Below are 23,586 nucleotides of genomic sequence, written 5' to 3'. Positions count from 1 at the left end.
ATACCTCCTGCTTCGACTTCACCCCCTTTTGCCAAAGAGCAGTCGGAGAAATCATTACAAAATGCAGCCATACAGGACAGGAATAAAGACGCAGACGTAGAGAATGGACTCGAGGACACGGGGAGGGGGAAGGGGAAGCTGGGGCGAAATGAGAGAATGGCAGGGACACATATACACTACCAAATGTAAAATAGATAGCTAGTGGGAAGCAGCCGCATAGCACAGGGAGATGAGCTCGGTGCTTTGTGACCACCTAGAGGGGTGGGATAGGGAGGGTGGGAGGGAGACGCAAGAGGGAGGAGATATGGGGATATATGTATATGTATAGCTGATTCACTTTGTTATACAGCAGAAACTAACACAACAGTGTAAAGCAATTACACTCCAATAAAGATGTTTAAAAAAATAAATGCGGCCATATACCTGCGTAACCCCCACTTGCCCCCTGCCCTACTATGGCGTTTCGCTGGGCTTAGAACTGAATCCACACTCCTTATCTGACCTTCTAAAGCGACCCATGAAGGAGCCCTGCCCTCCCTCTTTCCTGCCGCTCCCATCCCCTCCCCCTTGGTTCTGCTCCCATCACACTAGCTTCTTTCTGTTTTGTAAACAGGCCAAACGCACTCCCTCCCTCTCGGCATGACTGCCCTTTTCTCCTTGTTCATATCCCCTTTCAAATGTCATTTCTCCAGAAATGCCTTCCTGGACCAGCCTGTCGAAATTAATTGTTCCCCACCCTGCCCCCAGTCACTCTTCATCTCATCAAACTGTTTTATCATCTTCATAACACTTATCACTCTCTGGAAGGATCTCGTTCATTATTTATTTACCGGCTAATTCTCTTCCTTTCCCCTTCAGATGAGAAGCTCTAGGAGAGCAGGGGCTTCCTCTCTCTTGTCTACGCCTCTTCCCTGGGACCTGGGCCGGTGCCATGTAGTAGGCATGCAACACATGTCTGTGGCATGAATGAATGACTATCAGGCTGCCTGTGTTAGAAATCCAGGGGCGTCAGGGTGGGGCCTGTACCCTTGCATTCATTACTGGCAATGTCGGGGGCGGGGCACTTAGTCACTGTCTATTCCAGCACATTCCACTTAAACCCTCCATCACTGGGATTTATCTCTGAGTTTAATCAAATGTAACTTATATCGCAGCCTCCTCAGTAAATAATTGATTTTCCCTCTCTGTCGTCTTCATCACAAATACTTCTTTGTACTCTAAAGAAATCATTTAATCAGTCGATAGCATACACAGCCCTCTTGTTTAGAAGGCAGATGGAAGACAAAGCGTGGGTCTCGATCCCACCAGAATCTTCCAGGACCAAAATAATCTCCCTTAAAAAATAGTCTGCAAGCATGTTGGCGGCAGAGAGACCCAATTAAACGCTCTTGTTTTCTTTTTTTTTCTAATGGAGATGACTGCGTGAAAGTTGTAGCTGCTGCAGAAGAAAGTTCTCAGCCAGTGGCAGGCTGCACATGAAAGTAGAAACCCTCGTTCATTTGTGGTTTAATTAACCTCTGTCTGGGTCCGAGAGCAGGCTTTCAAATGCCGAGCATTCACGCACGTGGGGTGAGAACTTCAGACTCGGGGGTTCAACTGTCCTGCGCTCCGCTGTGACCTCAGCTCACTGACTAAATCCCACTCTCCCGCTTCTCTCTGTGCTCTCAGTCATCCGGCTTTCCGTGGGCAACATGTCCAGAGCTTACAGGGATTCATGTGTAATCCAAATCCTACAGACTTCCTTCCTTCGCCCTCATTGTTTCCCCCAGTGAAGAACATTGGGAGAGGTAAATTTCGCATCTGTGTTCACACGTTTGTCTGTTTGGAGCCCACGCGTCTCCGGAGTGGAAGAAGGGCGGGGGGAGTAATGAAGTGTCAACTCTGATATATGTAGAAAGACTCCATGGAGGCGTTCTCACAGGGAAAAATCCATCTTCCTGCTGTCTTCAGGAGGAGTTCTCAGTATTGTATCCCTTTGCACTGTTTTAATTGGAAAGATCTTAACTGTCCAATGATAAGGGGTTGGTTAGATAAATTACGCTACATCTATAAAATGGGGGTGTCAGGCAGCCACTAAGAATCATGTTCCAAGAAATATTAATATGGAAGAAAAGATACACTGCCCTGCCAAATGGAAGAAGCAAGCTACAGATATAGAGTATGAAAACATTTCTGAGAAATGTGCATTTGTGTGTGTATACTTAGGAAAAAGTTTGGAAGGGCATATACTCAAATGCAACCACAGATATCCCTGGAAGTTATTTTGGATAACTTTCCCTCTTTTTCCTCTCCTGCGTTTTCCACATTTTAAGATTTGAGCATGATCCTCTTTGTAATTGGAAAGAAAAAAAGACAGTTGTTTTAAAGAATGGAAATAGAAAAAGTTTAAAGACATATCTGTTATTTTTTCATTGGAAAACAAGATCATCTTCACTTGTCGTCAGCTCCCAGGGCTTTGTAGATGCCTGGTATCTGCTATCATGTGCATTTGCAAAAGGGAGACAAGTTGTGAACTTTAGAAAAGCAAACCCCACTGTACCTCCCAGTTCTGGTGGCGGTGAGGATCACTCCGCTCACTCTGACAGACTCAGCTGCCCGCGACAGCTGGCGAACACTCCACAGTTTTGCCAGGGGCCTTTGAGTTTCATTTGGTGAGAGAGCGTTAGCTCTGGATTTGCCTTCTTGCTTAGGCTTAGCCTCATGGAACATCAAAGCAGGTTACATCATTGGGGCACTCGGCACTGCCCCCCCGCCCCGAGCCCTCTTCCCGTCACTCTTGGATTATTGCAGGCACTTGCTAGCTTGCATCTCCACATCAAGACCCCCTCTCGGGCTTCCCTGGTGGTGCAGTGGTTAAGAATCCGCCTGCTAATGCAGGAGACACGGGTTCGAGCCCTGGTCCGGGAAGATCCCACATGCCGCGGAGCAACTAAGCCCCTGGGCCACAACTACTGAGCCTGCGCTCTAGAGCCCGTGAGCCACAACTACTGAGCCTGTGTGCCACAACTACTGAGCCTGTGTGCCACAACTACTGAAGCCCGCACGCCTAGAGCCCATGCTCCGCAACAAGAGAAGCCACCGCAGTGAGAAGCCCGCGCACCACAACGAAGAGTAGCCCCCACTCGCCGCAACTAGAGAAAGCCCGTGCGCAGCAACGAAGACCCAACGCAGCCAAAAATAAATAAATAAATTTATTAAAAAAAATAAAAAGACCCCCTCTCTATCGTCTGTCAGAACTCCCTCCCTCAAATGCACTGACTTTGTACTGTCTTCCATCGAGTTCCCAGGAAACCAGTGGTGGAGATGGAGATTTGCTCTAGGAAACTTAGGGGAAGTGCCTTCAGAATCAACACCGATGGGGAGTCCGGGTAGCAGGGCTGAGCAGAGGGGGGAGTTGAACCCTGATGCAGGTGCAACAAAGGCCCCAGCTGATCTCACTATCCACAGGGAGCTCTTGAGTGGCCTTCAGCGTCGTCCCCAACTGAGGCTTGGGGCTTGGGTTTTTATACTCAGCCTCATCTAATCCAGTTATTGATTGGATGCAAGCTTCGGTGGTGGGGCGGGGGGAGCGAGGTGAGGGGAACATGGCCTTGGGTGAGGTGACGCTTTGGTGGAGGAGAGTTCCCTGAGAGCAGCTCACCTAAGAGCCTTCCTGGGTCAGCATGTCAGCTGGGGGATGAGTCTTCAGACCTAAAGCTGGGTCTGGGAGACACACCACGTGTAGCCTGCAGTTCACAGAAAAGGAAGTGAAAATATTGTCAACATATGGTACCGTCCAGGAGCTGTACCGCTGTGTTGGGTGCTTCACACATATGATTGCATGGAGTTCTTACAGTAATCCTGCAGGAGGAACGTTATTAACCTCATTTGCGGAGAGATGAAGTGGCTTGCTCTAGGCCAGGAGGTTCCGAATGACGAAGGGCTGAGGACCCAGGTCTCTCCTGGACTGTGTTCTTTCCCCTTCATCATGCTGCTGCTCCCCCACCCTTATATGCATCATCCTGTCTGGCCTTCATCCCTGCAGCACCACAACCATAATAGGACCCTTTCTGTTGCAAATGACAGAGACAAAAATAAATTCAATGACTGTGGATTCAGACCTGTCCTTCCCCTGCCTTCTGCAATCCTATTTCTTACCCAGCCTCAAGTTTCACATTCTCTTCCTTAAAACTTTTGTTCTGTTTTGTTTTCTTTTTTTGTGTGTGTTTGTTTTTCTGCTAGTTTTGTTTTTTTGTTTTTTTTTTTAGTTTCTTATTGGGGTAACATTGGTTTATAACATTATATGTTTCATGTATCCAACCTTATAGTTCTACTTCTATATATGCTACAGTGTGCTCCCCACCAAAACTTTCCATCCATCACCATATAGTTGATTCCCTTTACCCATTTTTCCCTCCCTCCAGCCCCTTCCCCTCTGGGAACCACCGCTCTGTTCTCTGCATCTACCACTCCATTGATTTTTCAGCACTCCTGGCTCTGCCTTTTCTGAGCTCTGTGGTCTTGGGCCAGTTTTTACCTCTTGGAGCCTTAATTTTCTCATCTGTAAGAAGGGACTAATAGTGCATGTCATGCTAGGTTGTGAGGAATAAGAGGACAATGAAGGGGAACATATTGTTTAAAGCCCATTCTGTGCCTTGCACTGTGGCATCAACATGAGATAAAATATTGCACACCTGGTGCATTCCCTTACACCCTTAATGGCAGCACATACTGGCTTTACCTTCTCTGCCCCTTGGCCACTAGGAAAAAGACCCAAGCCCAGCCATACAAAGACCTGAGAAAGCGAATGATGTGCGCCATCCTCAGGCTCCCAGTAAGCAAGTGTGAACAAGGAAAGCTGCAGATTAGAAGCCAGGCTGGTTAGTCCTTGACAGGCCCAAGTTAGCAAGATATACCAATCTCCTAGGCCTTCATGGAAGACTTCAGAAGGACTCGGCAATGGAGGGTTATAGACGTCTTTATTATCTTAAAACTGGAAGGTTTCTCCCTTTTTCTGTCTCACTGCTTCTTCCTCTTACATGGAGGTATGATTGGCTATTTTTCTATTATACCTGACTTCTGTTCGAAAAACGTTGCTAGGGGTTGCAATGCCACTAGCCTGTTTAATAGCACCTGAGACTTTGGGCACCATGATGAAAACTTAAACTTGACCTTCCGAAGTTAGAAAACGCTGTGTCTATATGTTTGGGGGAGGGTGTTGGAAACTCTGGGTAAGGAAAGTGAGAGCACTTTCCCTTACTCAGTATACTTCCTTCTTCAGCAAATATTTATTGAGTACCCACTCAAGGCCAGGCACTGTCCTAGTTGTTTGAGATGCACAGAGAGGACAACAGAAGACAATGTGAGCCCTCCAGGAGCTTACTTACAGTCCAGCTAGGGGGATTCCCGGGCCTAGGTCCTTCCTGCCTCAACATGCTCTCCTGCACCAGGGGTCACCACGTGGAGCGCGAGGCACACCCCACACTTATTGAGCATGATAGTCTCTTCAGTTTCCCTTCACAGAAACTTTAAAATGGTGTTTGAAAGGACAGTGCTAGGAAATTGTTGGTCTAAGGATCTGTTGGAGTGGCATGACATGGCCAATGATTGTTTTCTTCTGTTATTGAGCTTATTAATGATGTCATACGATTTTTTTTTATCTTTTCTTTTAAATAATAGAAGGTAGATGATTTCATATTTCATTTTTTTCAGTGTGTGTGATATTTTAGGCAGCGCATGAATAAATATTTTCAATTTTCATATTTACTACCTTTTTTTTTTTTAATTATTTATTTTTGGCTGTGTTGGGTCTTCGTTTCTGTGCGAGGGCTTTCTCCAGTTGCGGCGAGCGGGGGCCACTCTTCATGGCGGTGCGTGGGCCTCTCACCATCGCGGCCTCTCTTGTTGCGGAGCACAGGCTCCAGACGCGCAGGCTCAGTAGTTGTGGCTCACGGGCCTAGTTGCTCCGCGGCATGTGGGATCTTCCCAGACCAGGGCTCGAACCCATGTCCCCTGCACTGGCAGGCAGATTCTCAACCACTGCGCCACCAGGGAAGCCCTCATACGATTTTTATAATAGATTTTTAAAGTTAAATAGCAGCTGGCAGAAAAGAAGAACCAAATAAACACTAGCAGACCTTTGTCTACTAGGAAAATGAAAGAAGGCCCAACTGTCAGAGCATAAGAATTGGGTCACATATGGGGTCACCAAAGAAAGGATCCTGCCTTGTACTTCTGTGGTTCGTAATCTGACTCTGCCTCAGAATCATTGGCCAAACTTTGAAAATGCAGATTGCCAGGCCCTCACATTAGAATCTCTGGGATCTTAGGACTTGGTTTGCTACAGAGAGGTACCCACGGATGCCAGATACCCTTTCTACAGAGTTCTTTCCAGAAGTACCAGAGAGGAGAACTTTTAAAGAAAATGTATGTATGAGTCATAGGTTGAATATTATTTTAGTTTTTGAATTAGTTTACCTTTTAGCAGTGATGACAGCAACCATGTTCATAAAAGTGCCATTTAGCAGCCCCCTCAGTGTGTCATTCCCCTTGTTCTGCCCACTACCCAGCTAGTTAATTACACAAAAATCAGCATTCTCCCCTACACAGTCAGCATACATAATTTCTTGTCCATTGTAAATCAACACCTGGATAACAGCAAGATAGAATTCTAAGTAAAATAAGTTATCTCTGCTCCTGGGCCCTGAAATTCCCCCCACAATCTGTTCTTACATTGGACAACCTAACAGACAATAGAGCTCTCTCAGCAATGGATAGAATGATGTTGGCTAGGCTGGGGGATGAGGGTGGGGGGAAACCTCTTTGAGATTTTCTTATCATCAAGATGGATGGCCTAGTAATTCAGAGAGATATGCAGAAGGAGGGAGGATGTCTCAGTTTGGGTACTGGGTTAATAATTCATAAGGTGATCTCCCTATAGCCTTCAGGAAGGAACATCCTGTTCTTAATTGTACCCTTATTCCCAGGCAACCAAAAAAAAAAAAAAAATTACCAAACAGCTGGGACCATCACTTCTAATGCAGTATGACTTTGCTATGGTTAGCTTTGGGCCACTGGTGCTTAATGTGAAATATATTATTTGGGGAGGAGGAAGGCAGTAAAGATTTATTGAAAGACTGCCACATGCCAGGGAGTGTGCTAAGAGCAAAATGTGTATTGTCTCATGTAATTCTTCTGACTGTCCTAGAGAGGAGTGCAAATAACTATAATGTTGTACAGATGGAGAATCTAACACTCAAAAGTTAAATGCCTTTCCTGGAATCGCACACACACAGGTGGTCACAGAGCTACTGCCGTGCCTTCTGACTGCAGCGTTAGGCAACCACGCCCCTCACTGGCAGCATGGCCTTGTACCGCTGACCCTACTTCCCTGTACTTCTGTCCCCTCTTCCTCTGAATGCGATGCAGTCTTTGCCTTCGAGGTTGTTCTGACTTTTCAATAAGACAGTATGCGAAAATGGGACAGACATCCTTGTTTTCAGATATCATCCAGCTTTCTCTTCCTCCTTCCTCATTCTAGCCTCCCTGTTACAGACTGAATGTTTGTGTCTCCTCCCCCCACACCCTCTAAAATTCATGTATTGAAGCTCTACCTGCCAATGTGATGGTATTGGAAGTGGGGCCTTTGGGAGGTAATTAGGGTTAGATGAGGTCATGAGGGTGGGGCCCCCTTGGTGGGATTAGTGCCCTTATAAGAAGAGGAAGAGAGATCAGAGCTCTCTCACATGCTCTTTCTCTCCACTAAGTGAAGATACAGCAAGAGGGCAGCCATCTGCAAGCCAGAAAGAGGGACCTTACCCAGAACCAAATCTGCCAGCACCTTGATCTTGGACTTCACAGGCTCCAGAACTATGAAAAATCTGTGCCTGTCATTTAAGCCACCCAGTGTGTGGTATTTTGTTACAGCAGCCTCAGCTAAGACACTTCCTTAGATGTTTAAGTATCTAAAAAAGAGGAGTGAATACTCAGCTTGATATAAGAAATATCTTGATGTTGACCTCTACTAGACAGGAAAATACTGTAACTGTCAAAAGTTAAAAGAATTAAAAGGATCCACAGCCAGACTGCCCACGTTAGAAAAAACAGTCTTGGCTTTTGTGTGTGTTTCTGTGGCCATGCTCATTATCTGGGATGAGTGGGGGAGGTAAAGAGAGAACAGTCTTGGGTGTGAAATCTCTTTTGTTTGGCCATTAGCCATCTTTAGTGAACAGCGTGGAGTGGGAGACTGATTACGACTCCAGTCGATTCTGTGGGCTCTCTGCCTCAGTGTCATGAAAAATGCTAATTGCCTTCTTCTTTGGGCTCCTGACTTCTGACAGAGGGGCTTGTTTTTGTTGAAGTTTCTGCAAGGTCACTCCCAGTGTGGGACCTCCATGCTGGCAGTACCTTCTGCTCCAAGACAGGGACGTGGTGCTCTTCCTGACAGCATCCTTGAGGCCTTTTCAAAATGGGGAGTTTACTCGGTGCCCTGGGGACTGTCTCCATTTAAACTCAGAGTCATTTCCCGGGTTATGAGATGAGCAGGTTGTGATGAGGCTGAGAACCGCTCTTCCCTAATGGCAGGAAGTGCAGTCAACAGTGAACTAACTGCAGGTGTGACATTTACTTTATCCCGTTAGGACTTTTATTCCTTGAAGACTTAGTGAATCACACTCATGGAATGGATTTGAGATAAAGTCTGTACGGAAGGGGTTTGTAGTGACCCTGTACACTTTCCCAGTGTGATCCAGACTCTAGGAGTCCACTAGCCTCTTTTGAATAAATAAATAAATGCAGCCATGTATTGAATTATTCAATACAGCTGGGAACTGTGGGTCCACTCTATGCCAAGCACCATGCTAGGTTCAGAGAACACAGGTGAATCAATCCCTGCCCCCACCCTCAGGGAGCTAACATGTAGAGGAGACAGGCATGAAGACAAAGTCAGTGAGGTGCCCTGGTGCTGTGATAGATGCTGTGAGCGAATTGAGTGAAAATGTGTCTATTTGTTAGGCAAATGCCAGGCTCCGGGGATACCTTGGCTAACAAATCTAACACAGTCCAGGCCTTTCTGGAGCTTACAGAGGAATGAGAAGGAGGAATTTAAACGGATTATTACAAATGAGATTAATGTGTTGCAAGAAGGCAGGGGGATTATCAGGAGAATACTATGGACACATCTCAGAGGGGACGTCCCAGGTAGATCTCTGGGATGGAGAAACCTGGACACATGGCATTGTGCTGAGACCTCAGGTGTCGAAGGGGAGGGGTGAGGGGATGGGGGAGAATAGGGAAGGGTGGTGGCTTCAAGGCCCAAAGAACAGCAGGTGTAAAACTGCAGAGCACAGTGTGCTCAGAGCATGGCATGTTGGAGGATCTGGAAGAAGGCCACTGTGGTGGGAATGTGAAAAGTAAAAGGGAGGGTGATCCAAAATGAGGTTGATGAGTTCAACAGGGACCATATTTATGGGGGCCTTGCAGGATATTTAAGGAGGTTCATTTTAGTTATACAGAAATATACCTATTTTAGAGCTGTATGCTCAAAAATCTTTTACTGATAGAGATATGATTAAAAAAAAAGAAGAAGAAAGAAAAAAGCCCTGGAGACCTGCTTCTATGGCCTCGGGCAGACCTGGGATTAAATCCTGGCTCTAGTACTTACCAAGGTGAATCAGTTTAAGCAACATGACCTCTCTGAATTTCTGGCTCTGGATCTAAGATATGTGGATAGGACCCACATACGATTGCCTTAACAGTAAACTGAGCTCTACAAAGCACAGCATACAGTTCTGGCCATGGTTAGAGTCTCTAAATATTAGTTTTAAATGTCTTCATAGACGGTTAGCTCTCAGAGATCTCTGGAGAGCATTTTCTCTCTATGAATGCTCATTGGTACATGGGGAGACTGAGCCCCCAAGAGGATAAACGACTTACACATAATCACATAGGTGAAGGTATAGGAACAGAGACCACACTTGAATCCAGGCCTCCTTACTTCCCAGCCAGTTACTGCTTTTCTTCCATGGGGTGTGGTCTCCAGGCATAAACCCTGTATCTTCCTCCTTTGGAATTCCAATCAGTGGTATATTGAAAATTCAATTCTCAGATTACTTGGAGAGTTTTGGATTAAGATCCTTGACAAAGCATCCCTTATAGTGATTGTTCATCACTGTTGTCTGTTTATGGAACCTAGTAAAGCCAGTGCACCAGGGCAGAAATCTCCAAACCATTCCGCTTAGGCTCCTTTCCTCTGATGTGAGTAGGAAAGCACTAATAAGGTGGTGCCCCTCAGGCCCTCCCTGTCTCCCAGGCATGTACACCCAGCCGGCCGCAAATGCAACTGAGCAGTGTTTCTCCCACTTAAGGAGATCCCTTGGAAACATTTAAACAGAAAGTCTTGGGCTTTTAAGAAAACAAAGAAAACTCTGTGAAAATACCTTTGCTGCATAATGTCTTTTATTATTACTGATTTTTATCCTTTGTGAACTGGTAACATGTTTAAAATATTATTATCAATTTGAAAACCCCAAATCAAAACTTTGTTTTGAAATTCTCATTCTGAGGACCCAGTTTGAGAAATAGCACCTCCAAAGAAATTTTCTACATAAAAAGGTTGCTGTTCGACCACTTGCTGTTCCTGGTGAGCTTCCAGAATTACGAATGTCTGAATCAACTCAGTCTACTGTATCCCTCCCACTAGGCTCAGAATCTCAATGGGTGGGATTTAGGAATGTGGTTTTTTGTGTCTATGTGGTGTGTGTGTGTGTGTGTGTGTGTGTTTTAAACAGGTGATTCTTCATTAAACTAGAATTAGAAAATGACTGCAATAATCTATTGACTTTTCCACTAGAATGTAAGCTCCATGAGTAGAGGGATATTTATATATTTTGGTCACTGCTGTATCTTTAGCACCTTAGAACTTATAGTGAGCACTCACTATATATATAAGTGAATGATAAATCAACCAATAATCAATCAGTGAGAGCTTTATACTTCCCCAAATGTTGCTGCACTGTTGTTTTAATCTAATCCTCACGACAGACCATAACATAAATAGCTCCTGTGGCCCAAAGAACAAAGCCCAAAAGCTTTAGCTTGGCTTCCAAAGCCCTTCATGATTAGACCCCTCCAGCCTTTGTCAGCATCACTCAAGCCATGTGTTTGAACACAGTACTTTGCAAGCACATTGATTGTCTCAGGCTTCCCCCAAATCAATCTAATCAAAATCTGTGGATTGGTATTTATAAAAGCTGCCTAGATGATTCTAAAACATAGTTAAGTTTGAGAAACACTCAGTCTAACCTAATTACTCACTGTCTCTGAATATTACCGTAATCTTCGTTCCTCTAGAAAGCAACTTCCTTGCTTCTCTACCTGTTGAATCCCTGCTTTTTCACCAGCCTCCCTCAAACGGCATCTCAACTCTGCAGCTGTTGCTAATCCTCTCCTCACCAGACAGAAACAATTCCTCCTCCCCTCAGCTCTATGTGACATTCATAGTCCTGGTCATATTTTGTAAAGCTATGTGTGTCTTCTTCTGAATTGTGGCTTCCAGACAGGAGAAGAGACACTTTTCACTTACCTAGGTACCACAGAAAGCTAGCGCAGTGCCTTGCACAAAGAACACTCTGAGGCAGTGCAGTGTAAAGATGGTGATAATATAATTAGGGTGACCACACAATTCACCATCCAAACTGGGATACGTTTGAGAGTAATGAGGGGTGCTAGTAATAATAGCGTCAGGACAAAAGGTATAAACAGGGACTGTCCCAGACAAACTGGGAGTATGAGCACCTAGATAACAATGGCCAACATTGACTAGCTCTTAGTGTTTGCCTGTCACTCTCCTACATGCTGTCTGTGCGTCATTTCTTTGACCTAAACAATGACCCTATGTGGGAGCAACTGTTTTTATCTGCACTGAACAGAGAAAGATGCCGTGGAAGACATGTAAAGGAACTTATCTAAGGCAACACAATTAGGGGAGGGGTGGGAGAGGTGGGACTTGAACTCAGGTCCTCTGAGTCCAGAGCTCATGCCGCCCAGTGGAGGAGCTCAGGCCTCAGAGTACGACAGGATGAAGCTCTATTCACAGCTCAGCTTGAAATAACTTTAGGTACCTCTCTGGCTTTAGTGTCTTCATCCATAGAATGATGGCAATGCCTCCTTCCAGTAACCCTGGAGGATTAAATGGGACATGGTATGAGAAGACCAGGCGAGGTGTGTGTGCTTGTGATATACTTGTCTTAAGAGAAAGCTATCTGCCAGTTTACTGTAGGCTCCATCAGACATCTATTCAAATAGCTGTGACACAAAGCGAGAAGTAGTAAATGCTATGACAGGTCACAGGAGACCCCATAGCCTAATGGGTAAAAGCATGACATTTTGCCTGAGACCTGGGTTCAAATTCAGGCTGTCATATTTGAATAGACATTTAAGAAGATAGGCACATGGGCAATGAGCACATGAAAAGATGCTCTGTATCATTAGTCCCGAGGAAAATGCAAAATGCAACCATGAGGAGATTTCACTGAACACCTACTAGGATGGCTAAAGTTAAAAAAAAAAAAAAGACAATAAGAGATGTAGCAAGAACAGCTGGTAGAGAAACTGGAACCCTCATACTTTGCCTGTGGGATTCTAAACTGGTAGAGCCACTTTGGAAAACCAGCTTGACAGTTCTTCAAAAAGTTAAACAGAGTTACCATGTGACCCAGCAATTTCTCTCCTAGGTATAATCCTAAGAGAATTGAAGAAATATGGCTACGTAAAAACTGGTACAGAAATGTTCATTATAGCACTATTCTTAATAGCAAAGAAATAGAAACTGTTTAAATGTCCATCAGCTGTTGTGGTATATCCATACAATGGAATATTATTCAGAAAGAAAAAGACAAAGTACTGATACATGCTATTAAATGGAATAATCTTGAAAATGTGATGCTAAGTGAAGGAAGCCAGTCACAAAGGACCACATATTGTATGATCCCATTTATATGAAATGTAATTTGCCTCCAGAACAGGCAAGTCTATAGAGACAGAAAGTAGATTAGTGGTTGCCTAGGGCTGGTGGGCTTGGGGAAGATGGGGAATAACTGCTAATGTGTACAGGGTTTCTTTCTGGGTTGATGAAAATGTTATGAAATTAGCTAGCAGTGATGGTTGTATAACTCCATGAATGTACTAAAATCACTGAATTGTACACTTTAAAAGAGTGAACTGAATGGTATGGGAATTAAATCTCAATAAAGCTGTTATCTAAAAAAATTCAGGCAATGCCCTTGGCTTTGGGTATTGGTGTCATCTTCTATAAAATAGGGCTTATGACAGAGACTAACTCAAAGAGCAAATGTGAGGATTAAAAAAGAGATTGCATGTAAAACTCTTGGCACAATGACTGGTATCGTAAATGCTCGATAATAGATGATTTTCCTTAAATACATGACCTTTCTCCTGTCCATCCTGAAGCAGAGGGTCAGTGGTGCTTTCAGCAAAATAGGCTGGGGATTCATGATAACTTAGGATGCATGAAGATTGACCCTCTCCCTAACACTCTCAAGTCGTATGTGCCTCTGAAGGAACAGCCTTATGGCTCTGATCTCTGTTATTTATTTCTTAACTTATATATTTGAGACCTTGCTCAAGATGTGCTCATGAAAAATTACCCTTTTAATGGTGGAGCATTTAATGAGAAACCGGATTATCTACTGCATAAGTGCCCTTCATACAAATTAGCTTGGCCCTGGGTCCTAATCTAAATTGGGCTCTCTACTTTCCTCTAAATGACCTAATATTTTCTTATTAATCTCTGCCCTCGTTCACCTGATCTGGCTCTGCTTCCTCTTATGAAGCATGCTCCTCAACAGAGCTCTGTGCCCTGACAAATGTTTCTTAAGGCTGTCTTTGTATCTGACATACGGACATTTTTTGGACATGACCTGGAGGCTGGAAGCTGTTTCTTCCATTTTCAAGCCATCTCTCCAATGGAGTTTTAATGCTGCCAGTGTATTAAATATCAACAGATTTGGGCCAGATGAGTTTTGGTAGAAGTTTAGATGGGGCTTCACAGGGAAGTCGGATAGATGAGAAGCAGTTAATCATCGTGGTTAAGAGAACAGGCTTGAAGACACAGAACACAAGCAAACCACAAGCCTGGGCTTTGGCATCAGTCAGATCTGGGTTCAGGTCCCACTCAGTGAGTTTGGACAAATTACTTGGGCTCTCAAACCTTCAATATAGATCCTTGTCTATAAAACCTAAGTAATAGTACCTACCTCTAGGATTATTTCCAGAGCTAAACAAGTTGGTGCATATAATGAGCTTTGTACAGGACATGATAAATCCTACCTGGTATTGTTATTATACTTAAACTTTGGAGGAAGTTCCAAATAGTGAAAAGGATGCTATTAGTGACTGAAATAGTGTCAGGAATTGAAGAGGCAGAGATGGTATTTGTGATAGAATAAGGTAGAGTAAGATAACCTTCCCAAGAAATAGATCAAACCATAGGCCACTCCTACCAAATATTGCATAATAATGCAAGGAGAGGTGACCTGTGGTGCCCACAGCTAGATGTCTGTACGTAGAGGGTATATCATGGCAAATGTTCTTCTCTTTGTTGTTAGCCTTAGTCTCTGACATCTGCCCTCACTGATCCCGGAGGCTTAATTTTTACATTGATTACACATTCAGACGAATCATCCATGTGTTATATTTGCTTTATGGAAAGTAATTCAAGAAGTTTAATACGCTAGAAGTCAGCAAGGATGCGGTAGAAAAAATACCAAATGGGATTTGGGGACGACAGGTCCAGGCCTAACTATGCAGATGTCCTTCTTTTGTGTTTTCCTGCTCTCGGCATTGTATCTTCTATGTGCTTCTTTTACTGAGCTGATAACAGGGGCGACAACTACCATTTATAGAAAACTTACCATGTGAATCCATGCTTTGCACATACTATCTCATTTAAGTTACTATTCATAATAACTCCTAAAGTAGATATTTAATCTTCATTCAACAGTTAAGGAAACAGAGGCTTGGCGGATAGTTTAGTTGGCTTACAAGTGAGAGAGCCATGATTTGAAATGAGGATATCTGGCTCTAAAGCTTATACCTTCTTACACATCTAGCATAATGCACTACACATTTTTGTTTGCAGTCATCAAAAACTTGAGCCTCTAGGGGCATAGACTTTGTCTCGTTCATCTGTTGCCAGTGAATAATAGCATCTGGCACGGAAGCAATGCTCAGTAAGGGATGAATGAATAAATGAATGAAATGCAAGCCATGTTTCGTCAATAGAAAAGCATTATATGATGGTTAGCTATTGCTGTTGTTTTTTTTTTCTATTTTAAGTGTGTCCTCAAATAATTCTCAGCCCCACATAATGGAAAGGCCTCAGTTTGTCCATCATGTGGAGAGAAGAAATGGGCTGAATTATCTCCAGTGTCCTCAGGTCTAAGTGTCAGACTGATGAAAGAAGGCGTGATAGAGGAGGTATCAGAAGTTGAAGTTAATGATATTCCAGGAGATGAATATCAGAAGCCTAGGGCATTCCAGGTTTTAAGAACCACATGAGCAATGCCCCAACCTGTGACTCCTTTGATGGGAGTTTGCTGAATTTAGAGATTTGAATTCCTATGTATTCTTTTTTTTTTTTTTTTTTTTTTCCTGACTGTGAACGTGGACAAGCTATTTGAACTCTGTGACCTTCATCTTTGTCATCTGGGAAATGGATATGGTGAGTCGTTGTGAAGAGGGGGTAAAGTTTATAAAACATCTCACAAGAAAGATGTGCTAAGTTCACAGTAACTTTATTGTCTTCATTTCATGTGGATGTGTTTGAACTTCTGGTTGATGTGTCTCAGCAAAATATTATGCTAATAATTATTGAGAAAGCTGTTACGAGGTGTGGGCACACCGTACCAAGGAGTATGGAAGCCTCTTTCTGTACACGCATGAGTTAGCAGAAGAGACACTGTAAAATCATTTTTTGATAATTGCCCCCGAGTCACTGCTTGATACAAAGCAATTACTTTGGAGTCTCACTATAAAACAGCCCATGGAATTGGGTGTAAGGAGGGTCTTGGACCCGGGCCAAAGTCATATTAAATGCTGGAAATGCCAGAGAGGCTCAGGGCTAATACTATTCTAACAAGAATGTCAGACATAAACTCCTAGTGGGTGATGATCGTTTGTTGATGACCTAGTGTGTATCAAAATCCGTGTTGGGTACTTTATACGTGTCATCATGTTTATTTATCTTAATGCCCCTTTGGGATTGGTTATTTTTAACTCTTTTTTTTTTTTTTTTTTTTCTGCCTGAGAAAATGGAGTCTCAGAGAGAATTGTGTAATTTGCCTGAGGATTTAAAAGGATAGAGCCAGAATTTGCATACAGGAGTCTTACCATTCTTTTGTCCGTGGTCCAATGATTTGACTTTCATAGCATGTAGGTGAACCAGAGAACCAATCTCGGAGCTGCGGATATTTAAAGCCAATGGGGCCTGAACACCTACATATCTGAATCCTGCATTTCTCTCTTTTTAGGTCAGGATCGCAGTGAAGCCACTTTGATAAAGAGGTTTAAAGGTGAAGGGGTCCGGTACAAGGCCAAACTGATTGGGATTGATGAGGTTTCCGCAGCTCGGGGAGACAAGTTATGCCAAGACTCCATGATGAAACTCAAGGTACTGCGCAAGCATTTTAATTTAAATAGTGTGGGTTTGATATGACCGAGAGGAAGAAATGATTACAGTCATTCTGGTAAACATATTTTTTTATTCATATACTGGTATATTACTTGGTACACTGATGACTCACTGCATTTATTTATTGGGAGGACATGTCAATCATTTAGCAAATGTTTGTTAAGCATCTCCTATGTGGAGGTATTTTGCTAGCCCCTGTTGTACGGTTTTTGAGCATATCACATTTTATTCAATTGTATCTTCACTGTGAAACGCCTGCAAAAATAAAAGTACAAAATCATCAAATTGTACTGTCACTCAGATTTTATAAATTTTCTACTTTATTTTTAAATAAATTTTATATATTTCACCATATGATGAATATGGTAAAAGATGATATATTAATAAAAAAGCTGATTTTATTCATTCTTGAAATTTCTATTAATGTCCCCCAAATGCTTTAAAGGGAAAATGTTATAAAAAGTGATACGTAACTAGATATTGATATTTGGCGGTATCACAAAGAGATTGCTGATTTTAAATGCTTTAAAGAAGGCTTTTGGGCTTCCCTGGTGGCGCAGTGGTTAAAAAAAATCTGACTGCCAATGCAGGGGACACGGGTTCGAGCCCTGGTCTGGGAGGATCCCACATGCCGCGGAGCGGCTAGGCCCGTGAGCCACGACTACTGAGCCTGTGCGTCTGGAGCCTGTGCTCCGCAATGGGAGAGGCCGCGACAGTGAGAGGCCCGCCCACCGCGATGAAGAGTGGCCCCCGCTCGCCAGAACTGGAGAAAGCCCTCGCACAGAAACGAAGACCCAACACACCCAAAAATAAATAAATAAATAAATTTATAAAAAAAAAAAAAAAAAAAAAAAAGAAGGCTTTTCATTGAGAAAACTAAGAAAGAAATTGAGAAAAATTTTAATATGCAAAATAAGAAAATTATGTTATTAAATAGCCTTTTAAAACATACAAAATTGAACATTGTTTGTTCCCAGATTCTGGTCTCTATGTAGTCTATGTCTCTTTTTTTAAAAAGTAATATAAAATATTAGAAAAACAGATGATTTAGCAAGAAGTTTATAAGCTATCTTATGCACTTAAGACCTATAATTTAATTATTTTCCTGATTATAGAATTCAAAAAATGCTCATTGTAAAAATTTTGAAAATACAGAAAAGTATGAGGGAAAATTAAACTTATCCACAATCCCACCACAAAAAGAAAAATCAGTGTCAGCACTTTTGTGTGTAACTAACACTCTCTCTTTGTATTTTTATATACATTTGTGTATATGTATATGAATCATACACATATATGTAGTGTAATTGGAATTACTATTTATAGTTTCGTATCTTTTTTTCTTTCTCCCTAATAATATATCATGAGCATTTTTTCTTATCTTCTAATAGTCCCTGAGGATACAACTTGGTCAATGTAATTTTTTTTAATGTAAGAAAAAGGGAAGGAAAGAAAAGAAAAGGAAAGAAAAAAGAAAAGAAGGCTGGCTAGGTGCCTACTAATATTAAATGAGACAATATCTATAAAACACCCTCTACATTGCCTTTTCTTTGATAGATGCTGAATAAAGCACAGGTATTAATTTTGTTTATACTGTACACATTTTCTCAACAGTTTAACATGCATATCAGATGCTAAGGCTCCCTGTAGTATAGCTGTAGGAATCATTCTTTTTAAAAACTCTTAATTTTCTCAACTGTGTATCATTACTTTCTTTTTTTTTTTTTTAGCTGTTACACAGCAAACTTTATTTTAATAGTTATGAATCTACTACAAGGCCTACTAGAAAAAGGTATAAAAGACATTAAAATCATGAGTTCACAGATTGTCTCCTTGGAAGAGGTTAATGTATCCTTTTATAAAAAATAATTAAGCAGGACTTCCCTGGTGGTGCAGTGGATAAGACTCCACACTCCCAATGCAGGGGGCCCGGGTTTGATCCCCGGTCAGGCAACTAGATCCCACGTGCATGCCGCAACTAAGAGTTCGCGTGCCGCAACTAAGACCTGATGCAACCAAATAAATAAATATTTAAAAATAAAAATAATAATAATAATTAAGCAATGTTATAAGATTTTAGGACAGTCCAGTAATGAGCCCCCTTCTTCTGCCAAGTTCAAGTCTGAGTGATAAATACACAAAGGAGTCCAACAGGAAGAATTCTAAATTCCAGCTTCATGACTGATAAATGCTGGTCTGGAGGATGTGACGTAGACACACAGCCACAGGGCATCCTTGAAAGAGACAGGCCATTCCACTTGGTTTGTGGGGCAGTTGGATAACTGCAGCGCTCCATGTTCACGCACCCTGACCCCTGCTCTGCCCCAGAGCAGAACTGTGATTCACGCATGAGGTCAGACCAGGACGCAGCCTGTCTACCAGCGGGTAGACTGCAGAGAGAGAACCCAGAAAGACTGAGCCAAGGAGACCCTAGTCAAGAATGGGGATAAAGGCCTGGATCTTGATTCTTGCTGAAGTTGCTTCTTACTGAGTATGAGGCCAGGCAAATGGAGATTTGCTTTTGACAAATATTAATTGAAAGACATCAAGAAGCTCTCCAGTGGCCTGGTTCTCACCCAGAGCCACAAGTCTGCTGAGAACAAGAAAGAGGCTGGTGCATCTCCCCCCAGCATCCTGGTAGATAGCGTTCAGAAGGTATGGGCCACGGAGCACCTCACTGACAGCTGCCTTCATAGAAGCATGGAGGTCTCAGCGTATGTGAGACAGGAGTTGGCCTGTGTGCCCTGAAGTTCTCCCTCAGGATTAACACTGGGCCAGGCTAGCTGTACCAGGCCTGGCCAGGATTGCCAACCTTGCGTGTGTGTGTGTGTGGGGGGTGTTACCTGCAGTGAAGTGCCCCATCTGTCACCCCTTATAACTGTGAGGTCCCCAAAGCTCTGGAGAGTTGGACCAACCATAACACGCTACTGTCAAATGCTCTGAACTTGTTGACGGTTCTTGGTTCCCAGACAATTGTCTTTCGTTATTTGCAAGTTGCAGAGAAGAATGTTGACATTTCTGTTCCCAGTAGTGTTTCTTTAAGAAACACAGAAACATAAATGATCGATTCTCCATTTGGCCACTTGCCCAGGAAGGAAAGGCAAAGAAGTACAAAATGCCTGTTAGCCTTGCAAAAGGCCCACTTGTTCATGTCAGGCCATAGGAGAAAATTTTTTTTTTAATCTGTTTTTCTTTGCTAGGCTCTCTGAAGCTAGTGCCTCTTCCTGTTTTAGAGAGTTTTCTCTTGGATTATAGAGATTTAAGAGGAGATTCATAATGTGAGTATGAGTGAGCCATTGCCCGTCCACCAGCGAAGCCACATTGTCATTGTATTTTAATTTAGTCAACAACGCACTTTTACATATATTATCTCTTTCGCTCTTATGAGGTAGCTGTTAGCCTCCCTGTTTTGTAAATAAGAAATCTGAGGCTCACGGAAGTTATAGGATTTGCCCCAGAACCTTCATTTAATCTGGGATAAGCCCAGAATTCAAGCCTGTATCTCCAGATGCCCAGTGTTTGATAAGATATAGTTTAGTGCTTCATTCTATTCTGTTTTGTATCTGCGTTGAATCTATCCTGGTTCCCCAACTAGAGTTTAAGCTCCTACCAGTAAGCTACATAGCCCCACATCATTGATTTCCAAAGCAGTCAACTTTCAGAGGTATCGGGCAAAATGGTGGTGGTTGAAGCTGTGGGAGAGATGGGCTGACTACAGAGCCCTAAGTAAATCTATTAGTCAGGGTCCTGTAAGAAACACCCAGCCCGACTAGGTCAGATGAGGATACTTTAATGCAGGAGCGACATACAAAGGTTAGGCAAGGTTAAGGTAGCAAACAAGAGCTGGTGAGGCACTGGAAACTAAAAACAGTGGGAAGCTGTTACCATCCTAGGATGAGATCTATTTACTGGAACCCAGGGAGGGCAAGATTGAGGACAAAGTCCCTTCCCTCGCCAAGCAAAAATAAGCTACTCCTGGAGATTGTAGAACAAGGATGGGAAGGAGGCTGGATGAAATACCCTGACCTCTCTCCTTCCACGCTCTGATCTCCTGTCTGTGCCTTCCTGAGTGGAATCCAGAGGGCGGGAAGCTCAGAGGACCTGGCAATGCAGACCACAAGGACCAGTCTCTGGGCACAAAGCAGGGCAGAGGAGGATATTTGTATTCTCCTTCTTACCTCGGAAAAGTGAAACTTAGGATGAGTTTTCCCCCAAAGATCTACAACTGATAACCAGTAGGGCTGAGATTGGAGACCAGGTTTAGTTCACGGAGCTTTCTGGAATAGCATTCTACGTTTTCAGCTATTCAGGTTGCACACCTGCTTGACGTGTTCCCTGGAGATCACAGTCATCGCATCATGTGCATACACCCTGCTGGGTGAGGTTTCTCAGAGTCCTTTCCTGTGCACCATCTTATTGGATTCTCACGGCAACCCCTGAGCTGGACAGGGCAGGCTATCAACCCTGCCTGGCGTGCCTGACCGCTTCCCTGTGTATAAAATCCTCCAGCAAGATGCTGCCTCTGTGTGACTCCCTTAGGGACACCTGCATCAGTCATTCCATACAGTGCCCAGCACATGGCATTGCTTCATAGAATCAGTATTAGCATTAGAGGTGATGGTCACGGTCATTTGCTGAGCTCTCCTTGCACGCTGCACCCCATGCTAGGTGTGGTATGTGCACACTTCACTCTTAGAAGTAAGAAGTATTCTCATTTTAGAGTTCTCCTTCACTACTGAGTTTGGAAGCTGGTGGTTCCACCTTTTTTTCATCCATGCCTCCCCAAAGAGCCCTTCCAGAGGGTTATAATAGAAGGAACCCTAACACTGGAATTCGAAAGGTCACTGTTTGAATTCCCTCTATATGTCTTCTTAGTTCCTTGAGGTTTGGGGTGTTCACTTGGCCCCCCGATCTTATGTTTGGTCATTTGTAAAATAAGGGAGATAATTTTTCCTTCCCAGGAATGTGGGATGGGCTAAATTATATGACGTATAAGAGAACTCCTACCATTTGGTAGGTACCCAAGAAAACATCTGACTCCTTCATTTCCAGGTTGCCAACAGTGACTTTGTAGGTCAGGTGGCTAATATTAGGCACAGAAACCCCAAAAGACACCTACATCCATAGCTTCCGATTCCCCAGCCAGCCCTGTCCCTTGGCCCTTCATCACTTCTACATAACAGCCCTGAATCATCTGTGGGGAGGTGAGTCCCTGCAGCGTGCTGGCTGGTGGCAGGCTTGCTCGGACTTCATGCAGTTTTTCAGGGCTTAACTCAGGGTCCTGTCTCCCAACATGCCTGATAAAATTGGAGTTTTATTTCCCCAAGGATCACACCATGTGGACCATCCTTCTCTCTTGCATTTGTCCTGGGGAGCTGTACCATCAGCAGCCCCAAGCAGAAGTGCTCCTGAAACATGCACGCTGGCTCTTTCCATCCCTCTTTACCTGCAGCCGCCTTCTGCCAGGGAGTTCTTTGATAGCCACTTGGTCAGCGGCACTATGTGCTGGGAATTAGCACAATTTGATGTTGTGGTAATTCTAAGAGCTAGGGGTTGTTAGGACCATCTTGGAGATGGGGACCTTAAAGCTACTCTTCTTGACCAAAGGTGCAAGCCTCTCCCCACCATGAGCTGTGATGTCTTCATGTTGGGAGGACTTAAACAAGAAAGAGAGGCTCCCTGCCCTTTGACACAGTCCTTTCAATGCTTCCATTTATAATGGGGCTTCCATTATGATGGCGCTACTTCTTGTTCTCTCTTTTGCGTAGGCCTGGATAGTGAAGTTGAAGGTTAGGCTGTGTAGGGATGGCAGCATCAGTTATTTTACTCCAAATCCAGCCAGGAACACAGATTTCAAATCAAGTTTTCATAGGTTCAAAGCCTGGCTTGTTCATTACCCAAGTGAGGGGAAAGTCACTTCACTTTTTTGAGTGCCTTTTTTATTCCAGGCTCCGTTCTCGACACTGGGCGTGTAGAATGAATAAAACAAAGTTCTGTGCCCAGTTGAGCTTTTGTTCTGTTGGGCAAAGGCAGACAGTCAACAAATGAATATACAATATGCCAGTGGGTACAACGAGGACAAAAGATGCAGGGGGAAAGAATGGGATGCAGTTTGGTATGGAGAGTGGAGGGGTCAGAGGCCGTATCTCTGATCAGGTGACATTGAAGAGAAATAAGAACTACCCCTGGGATTGCAGAGACATACTTTGACCCTTCTCCCATGTCCTTAAAACCATCCCTCAGTGAATTTATGGGAAAGCAAGCAGCACGCTGAGGAATCTAGAAGCCTTTGAACAAGAGGAAGGGTTAAAGAGACAGGAGACTTCGCTTTGGGGTGAGTCACTCTCTTTAACTACTTAGAGGGCAGTCATTGGAGGAGGAATCTTATGTCAGTGAGTACCATCCCCGAAGGGTCAAAAGAGGAACACTGGGTAGGGTTACAGGAAAGAGATCTGGGCTCGCTAGAAAGAAGACACACGTAAAGGAATAATAACTGCCCCCTGCACCAAGAGTCTTGAGAGTGGACATGTGGTCTCAGCTTTCTCACCAGCTCTCTGTACCATCTAGGGACTGTCCACCCAGCTTTTTGGGCATCAGTTTTCTCGTCTGTTGGTAGAGAAATTTGGACTGATTAGTTTGAAGGTTTTCTCTGACTTCAACATTCTGTACATCCACATGTCAGAGGTGCTTGAGAATGAATGGGAGACTCCTGAGGGAGTGAATTTCCTACTGCTAGGTACCAAACAGGAACTGGACCACGAATGCTAAGGGACAGTCATTCATTTACTAGAAGAAATTAATTCTTATGACATCCCTACAGTGTACCAGGTGTTGTGCTAGGTACTTTCCATAAGTTTTCATTTAATTCTCTCAATCATGCGAGAGAAGTATTTACACTT

General features: G+C 43.5%; 1 protein-coding gene across 1 annotated transcript in view; it reads left to right on the top strand.

The window, feature by feature from the left end:
• DAB1 (DAB adaptor protein 1) overlaps positions 1-23,586 on the top strand; it is a 420,573-nt gene that overhangs the window by 259,381 nt on the left and 137,606 nt on the right. The window contains exon 3 of the mRNA XM_036843482.1: positions 16,527-16,666. Within this exon, the coding sequence (XP_036699377.1) occupies positions 16,527-16,666 (140 nt within the window). The remainder of the gene's footprint in view (positions 1-16,526; positions 16,667-23,586) is intronic.

Source organism: Balaenoptera musculus, chromosome 1, assembly GCF_009873245.2.
Source record: "Balaenoptera musculus isolate JJ_BM4_2016_0621 chromosome 1, mBalMus1.pri.v3, whole genome shotgun sequence".
Classification (NCBI taxonomy): Eukaryota; Metazoa; Chordata; class Mammalia; order Artiodactyla; family Balaenopteridae; genus Balaenoptera; species Balaenoptera musculus.
Note: the sequence above shows the minus strand (reverse complement) of the source record. Positions and strands in the feature narration are given on the sequence as shown.